Raw genomic sequence first — 24,804 nt, 5'->3', positions numbered from 1 at the left:
ATTGTGACATAAGCAAATGGCCTCAGGCTGATATAGGTAAATGCCAACCCAGGAGCTTCCTAGTAGGGACGCCGCCTGTAAAAGTCTCACGACAGCCAACCTCTTGCAATCTCCAAGTTGAGGACCTCATCAGAGGGAGGAGGGACTCCTGCCTGGGAGCCCACAGGATTCTGGTAGAGAAGGCGTCAAGAGCTCTGGGCAGCCGGTAGCCATCATGTAGGCGCCATGGAGACTGCCATGTGTGTTTGCTCTCCATGTTGTACATGGCAGAGATGTTGTCCTCAACTATGCTCCTGTCTGTGCTGCAAGTTCCTCTTCACCTCAGAGCGGAACTGCACCTGCTTCCCCTGCCCTTACAAAGATGAGCGCAATTGCCAGTGCTGCCACTGCACCTGCTCTGAGAACCCCAACTGCCACTGGTGCTGCTGCTCCTGGGCCAATGACCCCAACTGCAAGTGCTGCTGCACGACCAGCAGCAACCTCCAGTGCTACTACTACGAGAGCCGCTGCTGCCGCAATGCCACCATCACGTTCCACAAGGGCCGCCTCAGGAGCATCCGTACCTCGTAAGTGCCGGGCGCCCGACGGGGCCCTTGCCAGCTGTGGGCTCCATACGTACCCCCGCCCCAAGTCCCTTTCTCCCTCGGAAAAAAGGAGGCCAAGAACTTTGTAGCAATTAAGCCTGTCCTAAACAGCCAGTGACCACATCTAGTCCTGAGTCCCACATCCACGCCCCACCAGCTGTGTGAATAGGCACTGGGCTCTCTCACCTGCACTAAATAGTAGTGGCTAATACTCAGCGTGTAAGCCACTTGCCAGGCACTGTGTGCCCCCCAGCAACCCTCACAGCACGCCCACCACACCAACGAGGAAACGGAGCCTTTGGAAGGTGAAGTTGCCCAGGATCACACAGCTAGTAAGACGCAGCCAGATTTTGAACCCGGAATCTGTGTCTTAACTTAAAAATGTTGCACTGCAAAATGGAGAGTATAGGATCTGTTGTGATTCGGTGGGTTTGGGGATTAACGTATGCACCTTGTAATCTGTTACAGGATTTAAAAATATAAGTTGCCCTTTCTCTTCCTCCTCTGAACTTTTGATACCTTCAACACTTATTGGAAAAGTAGTAACTTCCACAGGCCACTTTCGACCCCTATGTTCTTTATAAGTACCCCGGACCAACTCCTGCCAGCCTTCTCATTCTTCCCACCTGGAAGTCATGCATCTCAGGGTCTCAGTTACTCACGTGGGGCATGAATGCTCTGTGACAAGCAATTGCATATTCTCTTCCTGCTCTGACCAAGGCAGTCCTTTTATGTCACATGTGAGGGGAGTTTGGAGTAGCAAGGGCAGACTTCTTAGAGAAGGAAAGATCACAGCTCAGAACCATAAGAGGAGAGCTTTTGGAGAGGCAGAAAAATGAGACGCAGGTTTGAAGCCTTTCAGGCTGGAAAAACAATTCTGTGAGTAAAGTTTCAGTGAATTCAGGAGAAGGATATGATCCATCTTGCAGTTTAGCACTTAGGAGATGCTTAACAGACACTACTCTCCATTCAGGGAGCTCTTGTGGTGTTTGCATGAGTAGAGGATCCAGGGGTTCTGGATGCAAGTCCAGAGGTTCTCAGGTGCAGAAAGTAGCATCCACATTCCTCTCTCCTGACTCAATACCCCATTTCCTGCATATCAGCCATGGAGAGTCACTGGCCACAGTTCAACGGAGGAGGGATGACATTGGTGTTGTGGGAAGATACCTTAGGTCAGTTAACTCCCAAACTTTGCTTTACAGGAATCACCTGGGAGTCTTTACAAAGGTCCTCACTGCCAGACATTCTGATTTCATTGGTCTGGGGGATCACCTGGACATCAGAATTGTAAAAGCCACCCCAAGTGATACTAAAATGCAGATGGCCTGGAGGGATCAGAGGGAAGCCAGGAGACCTTCCGGGTGACACAGTGAGAACCCAGGTGCTGGGGAACAGGCCTGAATTGAAGGGAGGGTGTGTGCAGAGGAGGAGAGGCCAGATATCTCAGCAAGAAGGCAAGGCTGCTGGGTCTGGTGGCTGTTTGGGCATGGAGCCACAGCCACTGAATGCCCGGGTCCAAGCCTGAGGCTTTCAGAGGATAGTCAGAGATGCTATTGCAAGTGTCAGGAGGTGGGCAGTGGGAACACTGAGGCTTGTCTTCCATCTGGCCTCTCTCCTGGTTTCTGAATCCCTGCCTCCCCCTGCTCCTCATCACCACTTCCTGCTCAACACCTTGCTCATCCAGCCCACTCTGGTCTCAAGCATCTCTTTCTGACTTTCTCATTTCTTTCCCACTTCCTTTTTGACCTCCACCCAAACTCCCTGGGCTGCCTTTCAGCCCTGCTGTTTCTTCTACCAATGTCACCTTCCCTCCCGCTTTATATTACACCATGCCATCTCCCTTTTTATATTACACCATGATTCTCAGAGTCCTACCTTCTCGAACTAAAGAGGTTCATCCAGCTATCACGTGTACAACTCACTGTCGCTCCAGTGACCCCTTGAAGGCCCAGGCAGGAGACTGAGAAAGCAGAGAGGGAATGGGCTGAGAACATCGAGGCCAGCAGGCCTAGGACCCAGCATCCAAATCCTTAAGGGATGAACTTTTCAGGAGCCTGAGTGCCACAAAAGGCATTCTCTGCCACCACAGGGCCATTCCCATTCAGTATGCTTTGGCAACACCTTTGACTGTCTGGGCTCTGAGACATAGGTCCATGGGGAAGGAGATAGGAGCATACAGGAACCTCAACAAGTCAGAAGCAGAAGAAAATACAGCCACAATGTCAAGATCAACACCCAAATATCACTAATGTGAACAGAAGATAAGAGACAGGATCAATCACAAATTGTATATCTGTTTACCTCCATCCCCACAGCTAATTCATTTATTTTCATAAACTGCTTTTGCCCTGATTGTAGCTTCTTAAAATATGCATTTGAATTTTACAAGTATGCTTTTACCTCATCCATGGTTCCTACAATTAAATACATGAAATCCACCTCAGACAAATAATCAACACACACACACACACACACACACACACACACACACACACAAATAACAGAACCATATACTTCTCATGGACGTGACCACTCTTTTCCTCTACTGTGGACATTAACTGGCCAGTACCAGAGGGGACTAATTGCCGAGGCCACATTTATTGAGTCCTTACTATGTATCAGCAGTTAGTCACTTTATCATGGATTACCTCATGTAGACTTTGTAAAATTCTCATGAAGGAAATAGTATCGTTAGCTTTGACCATTGGATTACAGATGAGAAAAGTGAGAATGGGAGGGATTAAGAAATTCGTCTCAAAGGTGCAGCTCTAAAGGGGTACATTCCACCATGAACAATCTGTCCCTAGAGCCTAGACCCTTAACTCTTACCTGTCGGTCTGCTGGCTCTAGGCTTAGTTCAAGGGACTGACCTCCTGGTGTCCTGAGGACACTTTACCCATCCTCTTCTGTGTTCTACCCTATATACTGTAATACTGATGATGCCAATGCCTGCCAAGCAAGAACATGCTTGTAGGTGGACAAGATTGGATTTACTGAGTCACTGCACCAAGTGAGAACATACACCATGGTTAAGAGTAAGGTGTCTCGGTAAGAAGGCATCTGCAAGTTATTATGAAATTTAGGCTCATTTCAGGTGAGGAAGTGGGGGTAAATCTCCTATCAGGTATCTTAATAAAAATCTGGTTTACAAGATGGGAAGGTCACAGGGCACCGAATGCTGCAATCGGTGAAAAAGCAGCAGTCGCTCCCATGAACCAGGATAGGCGAGATCTGGTCGTTTTGTGGTTTGGACGATGTTCTTGTCTTGCCTGCGTTCAAACAGGAGGAAGTGGTCTTATTTCTGTTTTGCTCCATCACAGTCCCAGAATGGCTTTGTCGGGTGTTGGTATTCTGATGGGCAACAGAGCACTGAGGCCCCACTGATGGTGCCAGACCAGTCTGTCCTGCTTTCTCGTCTTCAAAATTCACAATGTGCAGTCGTTCAGCATTTACTGTGTTCCCGGGACTGCTCTCAGTCAAGCTTTGTAGGTATTAAATGTAGTTTTAGTCCCCTCAAGAAACTATAATGTGACTACCAATTTTATAACGAGGCAAAAGGCAGAGAGAGGTCAATTAACTGCCCTGAGGTCACCCAGCTAAAGGATGTTGGAGGCAGGCTTAGAACCCCAGTGCCCTGGCACAGAGCCTGTGCTCCCCACCATCACACTGGCCTGCCTGGCAGTGACCCCCAGTTCTTCCAGAGGCCAGAAATGGGGTGAGCTCTGGAGCCGGCCTCCTGAAGTCCTCCCGTGTCCGCTCCTCCTTCCAGCTCCAAGACCGCGCTGCGCATCGGCAGCAGCGACACCCAGGTCGATGAGGTGAAGACGATGCCCGCCAACAGCAACCTGGTGCACCATCTCTCGTGCCCCCTGTGTAACCGGCTGCACCTGCACTCGTTCATGCTGCCCTGCAACCACAGCCTGTGCGAGAAGTGCCTGCGGCAGCTGCAGAAGCACGCCGAGGTCACCGAGAACTTCTTCATCCTCGTCTGCCCCGTGTGCAGCCGCTCGCACTGCATGCCCTACAGCCACAAGATGCAGCTGCCGGAGAACTACCTGCGCGGGCGCCTCACCAAGCGCTACATGCAGCAGCACGGCTACCTCAAGTGGCGCTTCGACCGCTCCACCGGGCCCACCCTTTGCCAGGTGTGCCGCAGTCGGCGCATCGCCTACAAGCGCTGCATCACGTGCCGCCTCAACCTCTGCAATGACTGCCTCAAGGCCTTCCACTCGGACGTGGCCATGCAGGACCACGTCTTCGTGGACACCAGCTCCGAGGACCAGGACGAGAAGATCTGCATCCACCACCCGTCCAGCCGCATCGTCGAGTACTGCAGCCAGGACAACCAGCTGCTCTGCACCTTCTGCAAGACGGCATTCCACAACGGCCACGACACCGTCAACCTCATCGACGCCTGCTCCGAGAGGGCGGCCGCCCTCTTCAGCGCCATCGCCAAGTTCAAAGCAGGTCCTGGTCCCCTCCCCTCCCCTGCACAGTCACCCCTAGTTCAGGTACTGATGGGGAGAACGGCTCCAGGCAGTCTGCTTGGTGAGAGCCTCCCCCACCTGGTGGGCCAGTCCAAGCACTGGGAAACACTGAGCCAGGCTGCCAGGCACTGGCCTGGTGTGCACGCCGGGCAACCATCACCAGCCTCCTAACCTCCCTGGGCCTTGGCTTTCTCACCTATAAAATGGGCATAGCGGTAGTAACTCCGCTGGGTGATTGTGAGGATTAAATGGGTTATTCTATGTGAAGCAGGCAAAAAAGTATCTGGCACATAATCCGTGCAGAAAGATTCTATAATCTTGGTTATAATCTTCATGACCTTGGGCCTCATTTCCTCCTTTGGAAAATGATGAGTTTCATCTTCCAGTATCCTGAAGTTCTGTGAGCCTTTCTGAAGGGTTTTGTCACAAAAGTTGAGTATCTTCGGTGTTTTCCCAATTTCCAGAGGGAAAAAATTAAATCGATGTTGAGAATTATTTCAATTTAAAATTTTCCCCGACAGCGTTTTCCCCAAAACTTGCAAACACCAAAGTAAACAAACTGGTAACAAACACATAATAACAGAAAAACTCAGAAATAGCCAATAACATTCTGGTCAACGGCTGGTTTTTCCTCTGCATGCCTGCTCAAGGTTATTTTATATTGGTTACCTATAAAATAGTACATTTTGGTTAAGGGAAACTGAGCCTAGTTTCCATGCTGGAACCCAGTACAACAATATCTTGCAGGGTTCAGTCAAGAGCCTCATAATTTCTGGGTGTGGATCCACTTGATTAGACATGAGGATCTCCGGCATCCTTTTAGGGCTCTTAGCCCCTGGGAATAGCTTCCTTGAATAGAGGCCTACTTTGCCCAGGCCCTTTAGAAGAAGTATGCCTGGTCTCCTCACTCCTCCTGCAGTACAGGAACTGAAATTCCCTCCATGAATAAGACAATGGGGATTCCACGAATTCACTGGCACAAGGCAACTTGTAAATGGCAGACCCAATCTATCTGACTCCAACATCCATGTTAAATCCATAACATTCCTTTGACAACCTTCTCTGTGCTAAACAGCAACCAGAATCTAAAGACTGGAGGACTGGAACACAACAGAAACCACCACCACCACTACCACCCTCACAATCTGTGGTCTATCTCATTTCCTTAAGGACTGGCCTGCATCAAGTGACCAAAGTGCCCCGGATCACCCCAGCCCTTTCCCTTTGTGTCCATGTGTAAATATGCCTGAACATATGAGTGGGAGAGTTTTTCTCTGAGCTGCACATAAAGGTCCTATTGGATGTAGAGATGGGTCAGAGATGGACTTTGCTAACTCTGTCACCTAGGACCTCTCACCAGCATGGGTGTTTCAGGAATACCTTCATTTCTCAATTACTTATACTAGGAAACATTGTTTGTCGATTGATATTTATTCTGTTTTGGAACCACCATCAGGGAAGTCTCTATATTAAAGAAACTCTATAGGAGCCACATTACCAAGCAAATGGGTAGTCCCACTGGTTCCCAGAGGGTTTCTTAAGGTGGACTCACTGCCTGGGCTCAGCTGCATTCTCTGGGGCCTCAGCATGGGAAGGGGTTGCTGCCTATAGTCTGCTGTGCCCCCCATGCAACTATAAGAGGCCTGAGCCTTTAACACAGGAGAAACCTAGGATAGTTTTCTCAGAGTCCAGAGCACCTAGAAGCCAGACAATGAAATTCAATTCAATATGAGGGGACATCAGTTCAAATTCCAAAGAGCCCAGCAATTGGAAGGACACAGGGGTCACCTTCATGGCATATCCATTTATTTATTTATTTATTTATTTATTTATTTATTTATTTATTTATTTAAATTTACATCCAAATTAGTTAGCATATAGTGTAACAATGATTTCAGGAGTAGATTCCTTTTTTTTTTTTTTAATTTTTTTTTTCAACGTTTATTTATTTTTGGGACAGAGAGAGACAGAGCATGAACGGGGGAGGGGCAGAGAGAGAGGGAGACACAGAATCAGAAACAGGTTCCAGGCTCTGAGCCATCAGCCCAGAGCCCGACATGGGGCTCGAACTCCCGGACCGCGAGATCGTGACCTGGCTGAAGTCGGACGCTCAACCGACTGCGCCACCCAGGCGCCCCAGGAGTAGATTCCTTAATGCCCTTACCCATTTAGCCCATCCCCCCCCAACACCTCCAGTAACCCTCTGTTTGTTCTCCATATTTAAGAGTCTCTTCTGTTTTGTCCCCCTCCCTGTTTTTATATTATTTTTGCTTCATTTCCCTTATGTTCATCTGTTCTGTGTCTTAAAGTCCTCATATGAGTGAAGTTATATGATGTTTGTCTTTCTCTGACTAATTTCGCTTAGCATAATACCCTCTAGTTCCATCCACATAGTTGCAAATGGCAAGATTTCATTCTTTTTGATTGCCAAGTAACACTCCATTGTGTACATATATACCACATCTTCTTTATCCATTCATCCATCAGTGGGCATGTGGGCTCTCTCCATACTTTGGCTATTGTAGATAGTGCTGCTATAAACATGGGGGTGCATGTGTCCCTTCGAAACAGCATACCTGTATCCCTTGGATAAATACCTAGTAGTGCAATTACTGCGTCCTTAGGTAGTTCTATTTTTTATTTTTTGAAGAACCTCCATACTGTTTTCCAGAGTGGCAGCACCAGCTTTCATTGCCACCAGCAGCGCAAAAGAGATCCTCTTTATCTGCATCCTTGCCAACATCTATTGTTGCCTGAGTTGTTAATGTTAGCCATTCTGACAGGTGTGAGGTGGTATCTCATTGTGGTTTTGATTTGTATTTCCCTGATGATGAGTGAAGTGAAGCATTTTTTCATGTGTCTGTTGGCCATCTGGATGTCTTCTTTGGAGAACTGTCTGTTCATGTCTTTTGCCCATTTCTTCGCTGGATTATTTGTTCTTTGGGTGTTGAGTTGGTAAGTTCTTTATAGATTTTGGATACTAACCCTTTATCTGATATGTAATTTGCAAATTCTGTCAGTTGCCTTTAGTTTTGCTGATTATTTCCTTTGCTGTGCAGAACATTTTTATTTTGATGAGGTCCCAATAGTTCATTTTTGCTTTTGTTTCCCTCGTATGGAATATCCATTTATATGTAGGTAGAGAATTTACCCTGTCTATCCTTTCTGAGGGAACCCCCTCCCCCACCCCTCAAATTTTTTTAATTTAAAAAAAATTTTTTTAATGTTTATTTATTTTTGAGATAGAGAGGGAGAGAAACAGAGCATGAGCGGGGGCCGGGGGGTGGGGGAGGGAGGGCAGAGAAAGAGGGATGCACAGATTCCAAAGCAGGATCCAGGCTCTGAGCTGTCAGCACAGAGTCCAATGCAGGACTCGAACTCACACATCATGAGATCATGACCTGAGCTGAAGTCAGACTCTGAACTGACTGAAAGGTGCCTCCACCCCTCAAATTTTTTTAACCAGAGTTCAAACTTGCTTTTAAGGACTCAACTTATTTTGGGGGAAGGTGCCATAAATCTACATTTTAAATAAATCTTCAAGTACTTCAAAATCAGGTGATCTGACAATACACTGAGAAACTCTGGGTCCTGGAGGAAAGACCTAGTTTGGGTCGATTGAAGCTGTGGTGTCGACCCCCAGGTGCACACTGGAACCCCCTGGAGAGCTTTACTAACTAGGGCCAGCAGCAATGACACCATCCAGGAGCCCGGTAGGCATGCAGAACCTCAGGCCTCACCCATACCGATTTTGTGGGAATCTGCACTTTTAACAAGATCCCCAGAAGATTCCCGGCAGCTGCTAACTGCCTCACCTGGATTCCTGAGCCCCAACTCAGGCCAATTCATAATCTCAGCAAGTGAGGCCAAGAGGAGAGTTTTCTTTAAAGTTCTCCCAGAAGATTCTGGTGCTCACAGACGACTGAGAACCATGACTGGAACAATTAAGAACATAGGCTTTGGACTCAGATAAATAGAATTAGAGACAGGCCTTGGTTTCTCCCATATACTTGCTGTGTGACACTGGACAGTAACTTAATCTCCCTGAGCCTTAGTTTCCTTATCTATCAATAGGAACAATATCTTCCTCATAGGAAGATATATGTAATATATTGTAATAGAGAGATATGATCCATAATATGTGAATTATATAGATCTGGCCCATAATATTTAATAAATAATAGCTACTTTTAGTGTATTTCCTGAGAGAGATATGGACTTAACTTTGCTCTAGGACCAGCTCTTGCAAAGCTGCCATATTTCTAAGATGGGAGGAGGGGTGCTTCTGGCTTCCTCTTTCTTTTCTCGTGGTGCTGCCTCTTTCCCCCTCACCTAAGGAATTTTTATGCTACCTCTCGGGACTTTACATAAACTTAATTAATCTCTAATGAAGCAAGGAATTTCCTATGCAAGATTCTTTGGCAGTGAATAACTATTGAATAGTCAAAGAAATTAATGAACAAAGTGGAATTTCAGCTGCCATAAGCCACAGTAGCGCTTGCACTGGGGAGGGCAGGAAGCATTTCTCAGCTCCTCTGCAATCACCCTGATAGTTTCCTGTTCAGCCCCTGTCCGCATTGCTTCCTCATCCCTTCTGTGCCAGCCTGAGGGAGGAGGTCGGCAGAGGAAATAGCGGCTTCACAAAATAGGCCGGAGAGTAACACTTACCCCAATGATGTCAGAAAACAGGACAGAATGGCTTTCACTCAATAAATACCTTTCAAGCCCTTCTACACACCCTAGTCATAGTGATAACTAAGAGAGCCATGCTCCCTGTTCTCATGGTCTGACAGGACTCCTGGGTTTCTCTTACTCAAATGCACATCATTGTTAAAATGGCCACAACCCACAAAGGTCCAGCTGACTGTGCACCTGGGAATATGTTAAGAACAAAGTACCAAAAAATCTTGGGCACGCCTACTCCTGAGTAAAATCTGATGAGGATTATAGCCCATCAATTCACTACAAAGTTGGCCTATCAAGGGAGGACCTTACCTTTAGACTAGGCCACAGAAGGTTGACATGTCTTCACATCACTGTCACTGCCTGATGCCTAAATCACTGTAAAGCCAACAAAGGTACTCATTTCAGAGAGATGTACCACGTACTCTCAATCATAGCATCCTCTACACTATAGTATCCTTGGGTTTATGAGTGTCTTGAGCATCGGTGCCCTCTCATATTCATATCTGTATCCCTAGTACCTTGGAAGGCATGTGACATAGGTATCCAGTAAATGTTTGTTGAATGACTGAGTGAACTTAAAATCCAAAAACCATGTAAGAGGATCCAGAACAAACTGGGTTCTCTTTGAAGTGCAATAGCAGACTCTTTTTTAGAAAGAAATGAGGAAAAGGCAAGAGAGGAAGCCCAGCTGATTTCCTACTGTTGTCTAGGGCTGGGTTTTGGTGAATGAGGCAAGGCAGCATTTAGAAGAAGTCATCAGAAATTTAGTTCTTTCTCTTGCCCCTGCAGAAGCTTAGCTTTCACACAGGGAAAACCAGTCACTTTGAGACATCACCTCTTCTCAAGTCCAACATGCTGACACGTGATGTCTGAAACTCATATCAAGGGTGGCCTTGAACTTTCAATTCCAACCCAGAGCCGCAGGGATTACTATAGCTATAACTATGCCAAGGAAAGAAAGGCTGGGATTCCTGAGGGAAGTATTAGACAAGGAGGCAGTGGTGGGGGGAGGGATCCTGAGGGAGGCCAGATGCATCTCATAAACCTGTTCAGGCCTATTGCAGTTCAACTACAACTGCCCTCCCTCCCTCTCCACCCACTTTCATGGAATCTGAGGGAATTCCCTGCAGTCAGCTTTGACACCTGGGGAGATGAAAATTTTAACGAAAGTAACTAACCTGGTTGTTTTGCAGTCCGCTATGAGATTGATAACGACCTAATGGAGTTCAACATTTTAAAAAATAGCTTTAAAGCGGACAAGGAGATGAAGCGAAAAGAGATTAGAAATGGATTTCTCAAGCTGCGCAACATTCTACAGGAGAAGGAGAAGTACATCATGGAGCAGATAGAGAATCTAGAGGTGTCCAGGCAGAAGGAGATTGAAAAATACGTGTACGTCACAACCATGAAAGTGAACGAAATGGATGGTCTGATCGCCTATTCCAAGGAAGCACTGAAGGAGACAGGCCAGGTGGCATTCCTGCAGTCGGCCAAAATTCTGGTGGACCAGATCGAGGATGGCATCCAGAGCACTTTTAGGCCTGACCCACAACTCCGGCTACACTCCTTGCACTGCATGCCCTTGGACTTCGCTGAGCTCTCCAATGCCATCCACCAGCTCTTCCCCACAGGGCCCAAGAAGGTATGCTCCTCAGGGGAGTCCCTGCCCTCCCCTTATCCCATGCACTCAGAAATGATGATCTCCAGGAAGGTCACTTTCAGCACTCACAGCTTTGGCAACCAGCAGATATACCAGCGAAGTTCCTCCTTGCTGTCCTTCAACACCACCAGTGGTGAGAAGGCCAAAATGGGTCTGGAAGCCTATGGGCGAGCCCAGTCAGCCACACCTGCCAAACCCACAGATGGCCTCTGTATGTACTGGAGCGCAGGGGCAGAAAACCAGCCTGTGCAGAACAGCAACAGCTTCCACAACTGGTACTCATTCAATGATGATTCTGTGAAGACCCCAGGCCCAATTGTCATCTACCAGACTCTGGTGTATCCTAGAGCTGCCAAGGTAAGGAAGGCTCTGGGCCCATGAGGAAGGCAGGAGGATGGGTGGTATGGAATGGAGGTGGGTAGTCAGAAAAGGTTGCACTTACCTCTTTGACCTCTGGGGTTCAGTCACTCAAATCTGCTCCTAAATTCCTAAAATCTTAAGTAGCACAATATTGGCTTAAACCAAATAATGTATTTAACTCATAGTCAAAAATCTATCTGAAGGCCCCAACCCCATTTCAAATGCAACCCAATTTGGGAACCAAAGTAATGTGAAGAGACTGCTTGGAGGGTGTAATGTTTCCCAGGGGCAAAGCCTGTAATTGTAGAGAGAACACAGAAAATCCAATTAGAAATATAGGCTCCATTATCTATCAGCAGTGATTCCTCTAAATTGCTACCTTTCCTAAAGAAAGTATTCATACTCTCTATGATTTGGAAAGAATAGAAGGATAATCCCCAATGGAATTACAATTCTAATCTCATAAGATTCAGTTTTAGAGGGAGGGAGTGTTGATCTCTCACAGACCTCTACAACTGCCATCATCTGACTTCAGGAGACATGACTCCTCCTTGACCCTCTTGACCTAACACAGACAAATAACCTTTCCCTTAACATTCCATTCAAATCCAGCTGAACCTAAATCAAACTGTTTATAGAATGTGTTATTAAAGTTCAAGGAAGGAAAAAGATTAACTTGCAATTAGAGATCCTGTTAGAGAATAACTTGCCTCTCTTGGGGTTCCCTACAGGGACATCTCCCAGGCCAGCCCATGGCCTGCTTTCATGTGGCAGAGCCCATCTTTTGCCCTCATAATCTGAAAACATTCCCAAAGACTTTTAGCATCCTTGAAGTCTAAACCATTGGTTCTCAAACATTAATGTGCACCTGGAGGTCTTGTTAAAATGCAGATTCTGTTTTAGTGGGTCTCAGGGGGCCCTGAAATTCTGTTCCTAACAACCTTCCAGGTGCTGCCATTGCTGCCAGTCTGCACACCACACTTTAGTATCAAGGGTCTAAAAACAAGAAAATGAAAGCCAGACACTGACCAAGCTTTACTTTGCTGTTCTCCTGAGACATCATAATCTATGTTTTAGAGTCTATAATCAACAGCAAAAATGACCTTACTCTGAAAAGTAGAATATACCTTCCCATGGGCTATCAGACACAGCAAAGTATCTCTACCCTTCATATAAGAGACACCTACAACTGAGTAACCGAACCTTCATTTCCAAATGATACCAGATCAGCAAAGCCTCCAGTGTATGTGACATTAGCTCAGTGATGGCATTAGGTCTCTCCATGCAACTTAGACCTGGGAGATTGGCAGTTTCTCGCTCTGCTGATGTCTGCCCCATAATTGGGCTTGGAAAACAGTCACCCCATGCCACTGGTTAGTGGTCCCTGCAAGAGCCCAAGAAAAGGGCCTAGGAAAGTCAAGTCATTGCCTGTCAAGAGAGGACACCTAAATCTACTGCCAAATAGTGGTATTTGATGTGAAGATATCAGTGATCCCTATTAGGATCATGGAATGGAAATCATACAGGAATCCTAGTGTTTAGTGATGCCGAAGATGAAATCTGTGCTGACTTCTCTCTCAAATGATGGTTGACTAATAGCCCACTTTAGGCTTTTGGCATAGAAAACATTCTCAAAGTTAGTCTTATAACTTGTCAAATACGTATCTTAAAAATCCTAAGGATTTTTTCCTAAAAACTCAATTTTATTTCTAGAAAACTTTCCCAGAGAAATGATTAAAAATTCAGGTGAAGATTCATGCCCCCAAAGTCCTCATTGCATCATTATTAATTGGAGTGTAAAATTAGAAACAACCTAAATGTTCGACTACTGAAAGATTAAATCACTTATGGGACAGCTATTAAAATGGTGCTTTACTAAGTTTTTAATAATATAGGGAAATGTATAAAATATAAAAAATGAAAGGAAGAAGGAATCAAAGCAATATAATCCAAACTGTATGCATTTCTGTATTTGTGAATGTTCTAAAATTGGAAGGAAATGAATTTTGAACTGAATTTTGGGATTATAAGTGATGTTTATTTTTGTCCCTTGTATTTTTTCTGCATTTTCCAAGTCTTTTATAATGAGTATGTTTGTTTTGATACTCAGAAAAAAAATAAGTTAATTTTTACTGACAAGTTATACAAATTTATAAAAAGTTTTAAAAGTATAAATATATAAAAATAACTATAAATTAATTATAAATTCACAAAACTTTATGCACTTAGGAGTAATTTTAAGTTAACTTTATAAACATAATAACATTTAAATTTGTTAAAGCTTAAAGAATACAGTATCTGTTTAGAAATATAATCATTTCAAAATATTTATGTGCCAGACACAATCTGCTAATTGATATTTGTTAATATATCTCTTTCTGAAAGCTGATATATTATGTTTTGAGTGTGAATATATATTCTTCATGCCTTGGGTAAGCCATTGCACCTCTCTGGTACTCTACTTCCTTATGTGTAAAATACAGGCTTGGAACAGATACACTTTTCATTGTCTAGTAGTCTGTGATTCTATTGGAATTTGCTAAATGTAACCTTTCTGAGCCTCAACTGTAAGATGGGATAATAAAATCTCCCTTCCAGGGAGTTGTGATGACTAGGTGAGTTAGGCAATGTCTGACACAGAATCTGACGCATAGAAGGTATTCAATAAATGGCAGCTACCTTGGTTAATGGTGTCAAGAGAACAATGGTCACTGCCATGTTGACTGATGGTAACAGAACCCAGAGGAGCATTCTTCTGTTCTTGAAATGCATTATGAGCATCATGTCAGGTCTTATCAGGTAGCCTTTCAAGACTGCTGCACATAGTCCACATTGAAGTCCTCAGCAACTAGAGGGGATGGGGTCAGCTTAAATCCGCCCCACTGATAGTTAATGACACAAATCTTTACGGGAAAGAAAACTGAATGGTGTATATTAGTACCACACCCATATGTTCATTGCTTCACAGGTTTATTGGACATGCCCAACAGAAGACGTGGACTCTTTTGAGATGGAATTTTATGAACTCGTTACTACCCCTCCTAACAATGTACAGACAGAGCTCTGTGGGCAAATTCGGGATATAATGCAGCAGAATCTGGAGCTGCACAACCTGACCCCCAACACTGAGTATCTGTTTAAAGTTAGAGCCATCAACAATAATGGTCCTGGACAATGGAGTGACATCTGCAAGGTACTGTGCACATTTTTTTTCTCAGACTTTCTTTGTAAGCTCTGGATGCAGCTCTGTCAGGATGATCACAAGATCACAGAACCCACAGTGTGACTGCCCCCTCTAATCCCAGAAAACTTGTTAACTCAGAGTCAAAGAGAGGGCTGCTGGCCTCAACCAACTTGGCAAATGAGGCCTAAGAATTGTTAGTTCAGTTTGATTCAAAAAGCATTTGGGCCAGGCATTCTGTTAGGATGTAGAGATTCTGAGGAAAATAAGGCATAATCCTTACCTTCAAGGAGCTCAGGGTCTATTAAACAAATAATTGTGGTATGAGAAGGACAAAAAAAGAGTTCATTGTTAATCCCAGTGGTGATTCAAAGCAAGCGTAGGGTGCCAGATTTAACAGACATAAATAGAAGACACATACAACAAATAATTTTTAATGTAAGTATGTCCCATGCAATATTTTATTTGTTGCTTATCTGAAAGTCAAGGAGTAACCACTGAGCATGTCAGAATGGTATCCCCCAGAAAAAGGGACATGATTATTCCTATCTTTCTTTGTGATTCGAAGCTGACTCTTCTTTATATCTCTGGGGGATATACGTTCATGAGTATAATTTTATTGATACTCAAAGGAGAAAAGGAAGAAAAATACCAAGGGCTATCGTACTGTAGAACCATAATGATGTTCTTTGGGATACCAGTAGATTATGGCTTAATCAGGAATTTTTTAGAGGAAAGACAGTAAGTTCATTCATTTCAGCTTTTGAAAAGGGAAACGTATGGTACAGAGAAAGAGGAGCCTCATGAGACCACTTCCAGCCAGGACAAACATCTAATCCTCAAGGGAACTAGAAAGCCATCAGTTTCTTTCCCTTCCTCTGTCCATCTCTCTGTCGCTGTCTCTGTCTCTCTGTCCTCCCTCTGCCCACACTTCCACGTCTGCTTCTGTCTGAATCTGCACCACTTTCAGCTAGTTTGTAGTATTTCCTCCCCTAAATTCAGCTTGCTTGTGGCTTTGGATTGTCCTGGCCCAACTTCTGTGTGACCAACACAGTCTAACTAGCAACCCTCCCTTTGTCTCAGGACAAATGTTTGCAGAGGAGAATCTGATTGGTTGCTACTTCTAGTGATGAGGGAAGCACAAGGTAGGGTGGGGGCAGGATTATGCTGTAGGTCATTGTACCAGTAGCAAATCAGCTGAAGACAGAGGCTCTCTAGTCCATCTGGACTGCTTCTGGAGCCAGCACCCACATGAACCCCTTCCCACTCTCATGGAGGCCAGATACTCACCTGGGCAGGAGGCAGAAGGAGAAAGTCGGCCTGCCTGCTCCTCTCACTCTACCCCAGCCAGCTACCCTGTCAATTGCCCAATTCTTGTTGCCACCCTTCTTTCCCAAGCATGGAACACCCACAGCTGCTACCATATTTTGCAGCATGTCCTTTCGACTATGGATTTTTCCTTCATCTAATTCCATCTGCCTTCTCATTTTTTAGAAATTCCTCAGACATGCCTTGCCCATGAAAGGCACTCAGTGCTGTTACTAATATTTTTAAATGTATCTCCTGTCGTTTTTACATGCTAGGCACAAGGACAGGGAGTGGAGAGACTGAAGTGTGTCGGCCCGTCTTAAGTAGATATTTTGTCCTCCCTCTTAAGCTCTGAACTCCCTGAGAACAAACTTCACATCTAATTCATCTCTCTTTCTCCCACAATGCTTACCACAGCAATGTGCATATCACAGGTTCTTAATGGTTATTGAATGAATACATGACTGAAAATGTGATCAAACAAATGAATATATGAATGAATGTCTAAATTAAAGAGTGAAGAAATAAATGGATGAATAAAATTAATAATTACAAAGTACCATAAGATGCCCAAAAGCTAAGTGTTTTATGCAATCAGTCAAGAAGTAACATTCCCCCTAAAATCGTGTTTATGCGATTAATTTGTACTCCCTATATGGGAAGGAAACTCATTCCAGTTTCTTTGCTTTTTAACACAATTTCTAAATGAGCAGAGCACTAATTAATGAGGTTTTCTGGAAGCTTCATTTTTATCTGACTTGCAGAGCTGCAATATAGATTTTTCCTTCAGAAGTAATTCTTCCTCCCTCTTTGTGATTATATTAGCATTCTAGGGGAAACACTGGTTTCCTTAACATTTGTCATGATTTGCATAAGTAAAGGCTTCAATAGCAAATGAAAATAAGATGGTGTGTTTGAATGACATTTATAAAGCTTCATAAAAGTAATGACTTCAGTTCTTTCCCATAAAATCGAAATACTTTTCCTTTGGCATCGGTCCTATGCAGGTATTCCTGAAAGGTTTCATTTAAAATGCTGTAATGAGGTAGCAGAATCATTTCTTATCCAAAATACAATATTTCCATCATACATACTTTTGAAAAGGAAGCGAAATAACACCTTTCATATTTGATTTTCATAGTCTGTGACTTGCTGATTTTTTAAGGGATTTTATTTGAAGTATAATATACAAAGCATGAAAATTAACGTGAATGCATTTTAAGGGTCCCATTTATTGAAGGCCGACTCCCTGTCAGATACCGTGTATTCGTTACCACTGATCATGCCAACCACTGGAGGTGGGGAATTATTGCCTCTATTTTACAGATGAGGAAACTTAGGCTCAAGAGGGAAAGTGCTCTCATGTAACTGAAGAAAGAGTTGAGTGGGAACTCAGTTCTCATCCAAGGCTGGAGCTCTTTGTTCTCCTGCACCACAGTCAGATTCAGCTAAATCTGGGCCAGTGGGCCCCACCCTGGGGACCTGGCACCTCATTCTGGGAGAATACTGTCAAAGCCAACAGCTGTGAGAGCAGGAGTTTTTTTCTGAGAGGCAAGATTGAGCACTGGACTTGACCTGGTGTGCCATGGCCCAAGGCCCAACTCCACTAGGCTGTAAGCCCAAGGTGGACAGGTGCCTTGCTGGCCTTCCTCACTCCTCTCGGCCCACAACCTTCAGCCAAGAGCCTCTTACATCCAAGAGCCTGATAGTTTTGAAGGAATGAAGAAATGTGTTTTTAGGCAAGTCATATATCCTTTATCCTCAGTTTCTCTTCCTGTTCTTCCTCTAATCCGCAGGGTACCTCCTGACCACCATCTACATTTCTGAAAAGAGCCTCCTTACTTTGTCTCCCTCTGACTTCAAATCTCTGCTAACTTCCAGGAAGTCTTCCCATGACAAACCTAACTTTCTATCTGTGCACTGGTTTCCCATTGCCACCATAACAAATCAGCAGCTTAAGCAATACAAACTTACTTATTATCTTACAATTCTAGAGATCAGAACTTCAAAATGGGTGTCACCCAGTAAAATCAAGGTGTGAGCAGGGCTGTGTTCCTTCTGAAGACTCGGAAAAGTTTATTTTCTTGCCTTCTCCAGCTGCTATCAGCAGCCCACATTCCTGGGCTCATGGCCCCTTCCTGCATTTTCCAAGGTAGCAACATCAGGTTGAGTCCTTCTTACACCTTCATCTCTCTGGCTCTCTTCTGGCTCCCTCTTTCTTTGAAGGACTCTTGTGATAACATTGGACCAACCTGATGATTCAGCATAATCTCTGTCTTAAAGCCAGCTGACTAGGAACTTTAATTCCCCTTTACTGTGACACATAACACATCCACATGTTCCCAAGATCACAACGTGGATATCTTTGGGGGCCAAAATTCTGCCTACCGCAGTCTATAAACCAGATATCCCCAGCTACATCACATTTGGAGGTAAAAATTCAGGCCTAACAATAGTCACAAACTGCTACTTTTCTGGGCTTTTCCTGATTACCTCTTCAGGAAATGCACCCATTCCCGCCCCCACTCATCCCCGCAAATTCCTCCCCAGTCTGTATTGGGGGTCACCTCTGGTGTCTCCCATGTGCTCAGGAAACAGCCCTGCCAACTACTCTCAGTCTCTGCAGTGCTGACCCCTTCCTGCCCAGGCTGGAACTCTAGGCACAGAGCCAGGCTGCCTGACCTTCCTGGGCATCTTACCTGGGTTTCATGAAATCCCCCTACTGGTTTTACCTCTGTCTCTACTTCAGACCTCCTGTCCAGGCTGAGATATGCATCTTCAGGAGGTGGGGTTGCAGGGCAATCTGAGAGACCAACACTGTCCCACACTATCATACACTCAGAATAACTGCCTCAAACCTACCTCACCCACCCACATACTCACAGCCACCCCCTGCCCTGAAATGAGAGAAAAATGGTTTGCACTCCCTATCTCCTTAAGATTTATTCTTTTCCAAATTGCTGCTTGATCCTTCATGCAAATAGAGAATCCTATCACCTGCTCTCTACTTGCTCTGCAGAAAGACATGAACCCTGGAGTGAGGATAATTTAGATCAAGCTGGACCTATTACTTTTAACTTCATACACAGAGGGTTGAATTAATCATACACTTCAGTTCATGGTCCATTTTCAACAATGGCCTATGCAAGGCCCTTTTCTTGTCTATGTATGTATTCCCTTCTGCAGCCATTCCTTCCCAGACATCCATTCTAATACGTTTCATGTATATCTTATTGCTTTTATGAGTTCTTACATGGTATGTATTGTTTTGAATGTGCTGGTAATTTGCACAAATAGTGTTGTGCTACTTAACCCTACTTTGTTTCTCACCTTTTCTCCCAGAACACTGTGTTTTTTATGCTGTAGCAATGTAGTTATACACATTTAGTCCCTTACTCCTAATGCGGCCTCATCTTTCACAATGTGCATTTGGGCACCATATTTCACCTGTTCACTTAGCCAAGACAGACACCCAGATGATCTCCAGTAATGATGCGGTGAACAGCCTCATTCGTGGCACTTTGTGGGCAGGATAGGGGTATGAGAATTTCTCTGGAACATTGTATTTGTTTGCTAGGACTGCCATACTAAAATGCTACAGGTTGGCTGGCTTACACAACAGAAATTTATTTTCTCACAGTTCTGGAAACCAGAAGTCCAAAATCATGATGTTGGCAGGTCTGGTTTCTTCTGAGGCCTCTCTCCTTGGCTGGAGACACTTGCCTTTTCCCTGAGTCCCTCACATGGCCTTTTCTCTATGCCAGTGCACCTTTGGCAGGTCTCTGTGTGTCCACATTTCCTCCTTTTATAAGGACACCAGTCAGATTGGATTAGGGCCCTCCCTAATGACCCCATTTTAACTTAATCACTTCTTTAAAGGGCCTCTCTCCAAATACAGTTGACCCTTGAACAACATAGGTTTGAACTGTGTGGGTTTACTTATACACTGACTTTTTACAGTACAGTACTATATTTTCTCTTCCTTATGATTTTCTTTTTTTTTTTTTTAACGTTTTTATTTATTTTGGGGACAGAGAGAGACAGAGCATGAACGGGGGAGGGGCAGAGAGAGAGGGAGACACAGAATCGGAAACAGGCTCCAGGCTCTGAGCCATCAGCCCAGAGCCTGAGGCGGGGCTCGAACTCACGGACCGCGAGATCGTGACCTGGCTGAAGTCGGACGCTTAACCGACTGCGCCACCCAGGCGCCCCCTTATGATTTTCTTAATAACATTTTATTTTACTATCTTACTTTATAGTAAGAATACAGTATATAATAAATACATAAAATATGTTAATTGACCATGTTAATGGACCAATTGACCAAGTCATCAGTATGGCTTCTGGTCAGCAGTAGGCTAATAATAGTTAAGTTCTGGGGGAGTCAAAAGTTATACATGGATCTTTGACCGCATGGGGGTCAGTGCCCCTAAGCCCTGCATTGTTCAATGGTCAACTATACAGGCACATTCTGAAGTAGTTGGTGTAGGACTTCAACATATGAATTTTGGGAGGACATAATTCAGCCCTTATTAGAATATACCATGAGTGAAATTGCTGGATCACAGAGTATGTGCATACTTGATTTAAATGTGTGCATGAATGTGTCCATAAGGAATGAATGAGGGACCCTATAGCCTAAGCCCCACCTGTATGTGGCATGGTCCAGCTTTCTACTATTTTGTTAATCCAATGGGTACAAAGTGTGATAATCTCCTTACTGTTTGAAATTTCATTTCACATGCTTGTTAGTTTTCAGGATTTCCTCTTCTGTAAATAGCCTGCTAAATATCTTTCACCCATTTTTCTATTGCATTTGTTCTTTTTCTAGATGATCTGCAGTATGTTCTTAAATATTCCAGATAATGCTTTTAGACATTGCTAATATCTTCTCTGTTCTGACATTTGCCTATTAACTTTGTTCATAGTGTATTTCATGAAACAACAGAAAACTTCCATTTTGATATGACTGAAGTCATCAATTGTTTTTTTCTTCTGGTTTGACCTTTTGAAGTTTTATTTAAGAAAGTCCTTCCATAGGCTTAGTTCACAAAGATAATCTTCCTCATATTCTTTTATTATTCTTTTATTAACTTTCACTTTACCTGTCAAACTTAGGACTTTAATCCATCCAGAGCCCACCTTTGTGTGTAGTGGCAGGTAATGATGCACATTTTTGACCGTCTAGTGAGGCAGTTTTTCCCATAGCATCTACCAAGCAATGTCTTTTCCATTAGTATATGGTAAATGTGCCACTGCGATCTTATATTAAAGTGCCATATATTCAAAAGTTGTCTCTGAGCTCTCTATAGTCTCCTGTTGGTCTATTTATCTGTTTTTACGTCAATACCACACTGGTTTTATTGTTTAACCTTAGCTTTCTGCTTTGTCTTGATGAACTGCTAAGGTAATCTACCCATTACCCTTCTTTCTATTTTAAGGTTTATTTATCTAATCATAGGAATTTGTTCCTTCATATAAATTTTGGAGTGAGTAAATTGAATTCCTAAAAAAAAAAAAAAAATCCAGATAGAATTTGATTAGGATAGCATTGAGTCTCTAAGTTAATGTGGAGACATTTGATATTTTTGTAATAGGTCTGACATTTATTAAATCATCTTCAATGTGCTTTACTAGGGCTTTTAAATTCTTCTCATAGAGGTACTATATGTTCCTGGTTAACCACATAGTTGACAGACTTTGTAGGTATTATGAATGTTATCTTATATTTGATTATATTTTCTAATGTATTGCTGGTTTAGAAAAAAAGCCATTGGTGTTTGGAGGTTAATCTTGATTCTAGAAATCCTGATAAACTCTCTTATTATTCTGAGAGTCTATCTGTTGATTTTGCTTGCTTTTCCAGACTATGGTCCTATCATTTATGAATAATGATAGTTATATCTCTTTCTTACAATCCTTGAACCTCTATTTCTTTTCTTTCCCTATACCTTTGGCCAGGGCCATGAGTCCTACAGAAAATAGAGGCTGAAATACTTGATATCCTTGTCTTATTCCTAATCTTAATGTTTCTCCATTGAGTTATGATGATTTTTAATTTAGTTTTTGTGGTGTATAATTCTCATTGAGTTAAGGAAATTTCCTTCCACTTCTGAATTGCTGAGAGCTTGTACAACCTTATGCAATTTTTTTGTATTATTTGAGACAATCATATGATTCTTCTCCTTTAGGCATTAATGAAATGAATTACATTGATTTTCTGATGTTAATCTTGACTTGCATTCATGGAATTAACCCCATGTGATCATGCTGTGATTATTTAATATACTTGGTTTTACTCAGCTCATATTTTATTTTGGATTATTGTATCTATGATCATAAGTGAACTAGCCCTATAATGTCTTGCCTATATTGTTTTTATCTGGCTCCAGAATCAATATCTTATTAGCTTAATAAAATGAGGTAGGAAGCTTTTGCTCTTTTCCTGCTTTCTAGAACAAACTTTTCTTAAAAGTTTCTTAGAATTCATTTGGAAAACCATCTGAGCATTTTGGGTAAGGAAGGGGATGTCAATTATTTCAATTGCTTCAGTATCTCATAGACTGTTCTCTGTTTCTTTTGTCCTTTTTCATATGATCCCCTTGTTCATAGGCACGCCCCAATCCTTACTGCTCCATCCACACATCACACATGATCTTTGTCTCTGGAGACCCTGACTATGACAAAATTCAACTCCCCTATGTTGTATGAGTCAATTCCCAACTCTGCCACAACACTGTTATTCCTTCATTATCACCCACCCCCATTTCTCAGTGTGTTTCTTTAACACTATTTTTATTACCCTTACCAGGGCTGTCTCTTTGTGTTATCTCAATTTTTATCCAGCAATGGGTAACATAAAGACTTACTAGCTTTGTATATAGGGACACTGTACAAACATCGCTCTTTGCCACCCAAACCACACCTCCACCCCATCTGCCCTGTGAGTCCTGATTCATCTAGACAGAGCCTACTGATCCAGTGGGCTCTCATTCCTGGATCTCAGCCTCACTCCCTAACCGCCTCTTCAGTCAATGTGTACAGGGAAGGAACGGGAATGCTGCCAGACCAGAGGCATGGAGAAACCTAGCACCTTCAAAGAAAAGCAGGGAGATCCACGTGTAAAGCTGAGTCGGTTAGACTTGTAAGAAACTTGCTCAGTGCAGTCTCCCCTTTCCAGGTAGTTCTGACCACTCACTGCGATCACAGACAGTGTGAACCATCAGAGGGAGGCAACTGGCAGATATACATATTGTGGTTCTATTCACCTTTCATCCACTTCTCTAAGAAGCTTCTCTTTACCATAGCCAATGTTGGGATTACAGAGATGAAAGATGGTCACTTCCCCCACACCCCAGTCAGAATGCTCAGTCTGTTAAGAGTCAAACACATTTGATGGAATTTACAAATGATAAGAGCTACGACAGAAGCAATCTCCAGGGGCTGGGGGTCACCTGGAGAGCTATTCTATGGTGAAGCCCACCTGGAGTCACAGCATGCAGTTAAATGAGGTGCCTTTTAAGGAAATGGAACCTGGTCTGTGAAATCCCAGTCTCACCACATATTAGGTATGTGACTTTAGAAAATTGAGAAGTTATCCAGTCCTTCTGAGCCTCAGTTTCCTCTCACTCATACAGTGGGGTCAGTGGCACCTGCTTCATGAAGACTTAATGAGATGTTGTGTGTAGGGCCTGGTGCACAGCAGTGGCCAAGCTCCTGGAAGCTGCTGTTTCCCTTGTGACTGGTGCCATGGTTCTCTGCTTCTGATTGCAGGTGGTAACCCCAGATGGGCGTGGGAAGAACCGAGCTAAGTGGGGCCTGCTGAAGAACATCCAGACTGCCCTCCAGAAGCGCTTCTGAGCTCCTCGCAGAGCAGGAAGCAACCTCAGCAATGTACCACAGATAGACATATATACACACATACATACGTATTTTTCTCAACACATGCTTCAGTGAGGCTATCACTGTAGGCAATGTTCCCAGGACCTCTGAGTCTTCTAAGAGCTAATAAAAGGAAATGCCTGATGTCATGGCTTGCTGTTTGCTGATTACTTTGAAACTAAGATGCAAAACAGTCTGCAAGTCTCTAGGCCTCCAGTAGCTCTGAGCCTAACCCTTGGCTCAGAATTCCGTGGTGTTGTGTACATGGTCTCGGGGTGGTAAAAGGGGTGGTCTTTTTGCAGTCAGTTCCTGTGGGTATACATTCTGACCCTAGTCTAACTAGATTTTAGTGTTTGAGCAAGTCAATGATTGATGAAAAGCTCATTACCTCACCCTGTTGTCTATTTGAACAATAAGCAGCCAACATTGTTAGAATGCTCTTCCTAACTATGGAGTCTGGACTTGCCTTCCCATAACTTTCCCCATGCTCTGAAGCTTGCCCCTGACCCATAAAGAATGAGAGCACTCCCTCCCCCCCATACTTCTGCTGGTCCCCAGAGCAAAGAACAGTAGAATGCTTGGTTGGAGGCTCCTCTATGGTCCTTGAAAGCAAGGTAAGAAAGAATGGCAGAGTCACAAGTCAGCTCCAGCCTGTCA

General features: G+C 43.8%; 1 protein-coding gene across 1 annotated transcript; it reads left to right on the top strand.

Annotated features, from left to right (window-relative positions):
- The first annotated feature begins 40 nt into the window (after positions 1–40).
- Positions 41–24,291, top strand: TRIM42 (tripartite motif containing 42). The gene is made up of 5 exons (XM_043595269.1): positions 41–566; positions 4,354–5,051; positions 10,951–11,774; positions 14,746–14,970; positions 24,040–24,291. Exons 1-5 carry the CDS (start codon positions 226–228, stop codon positions 24,124–24,126), a joined length of 2,175 nt encoding a protein of 724 aa, XP_043451204.1. The 5' UTR covers positions 41–225; the 3' UTR covers positions 24,127–24,291.
- The last annotated feature ends 513 nt before the right edge of the window (positions 24,292–24,804 follow it).

Source organism: Prionailurus bengalensis, chromosome C2 (genome assembly GCF_016509475.1).
Source record: "Prionailurus bengalensis isolate Pbe53 chromosome C2, Fcat_Pben_1.1_paternal_pri, whole genome shotgun sequence".
Classification (NCBI taxonomy): domain Eukaryota; kingdom Metazoa; phylum Chordata; class Mammalia; order Carnivora; family Felidae; genus Prionailurus; species Prionailurus bengalensis.
Note: the sequence above shows the minus strand (reverse complement) of the source record. Positions and strands in the feature narration are given on the sequence as shown.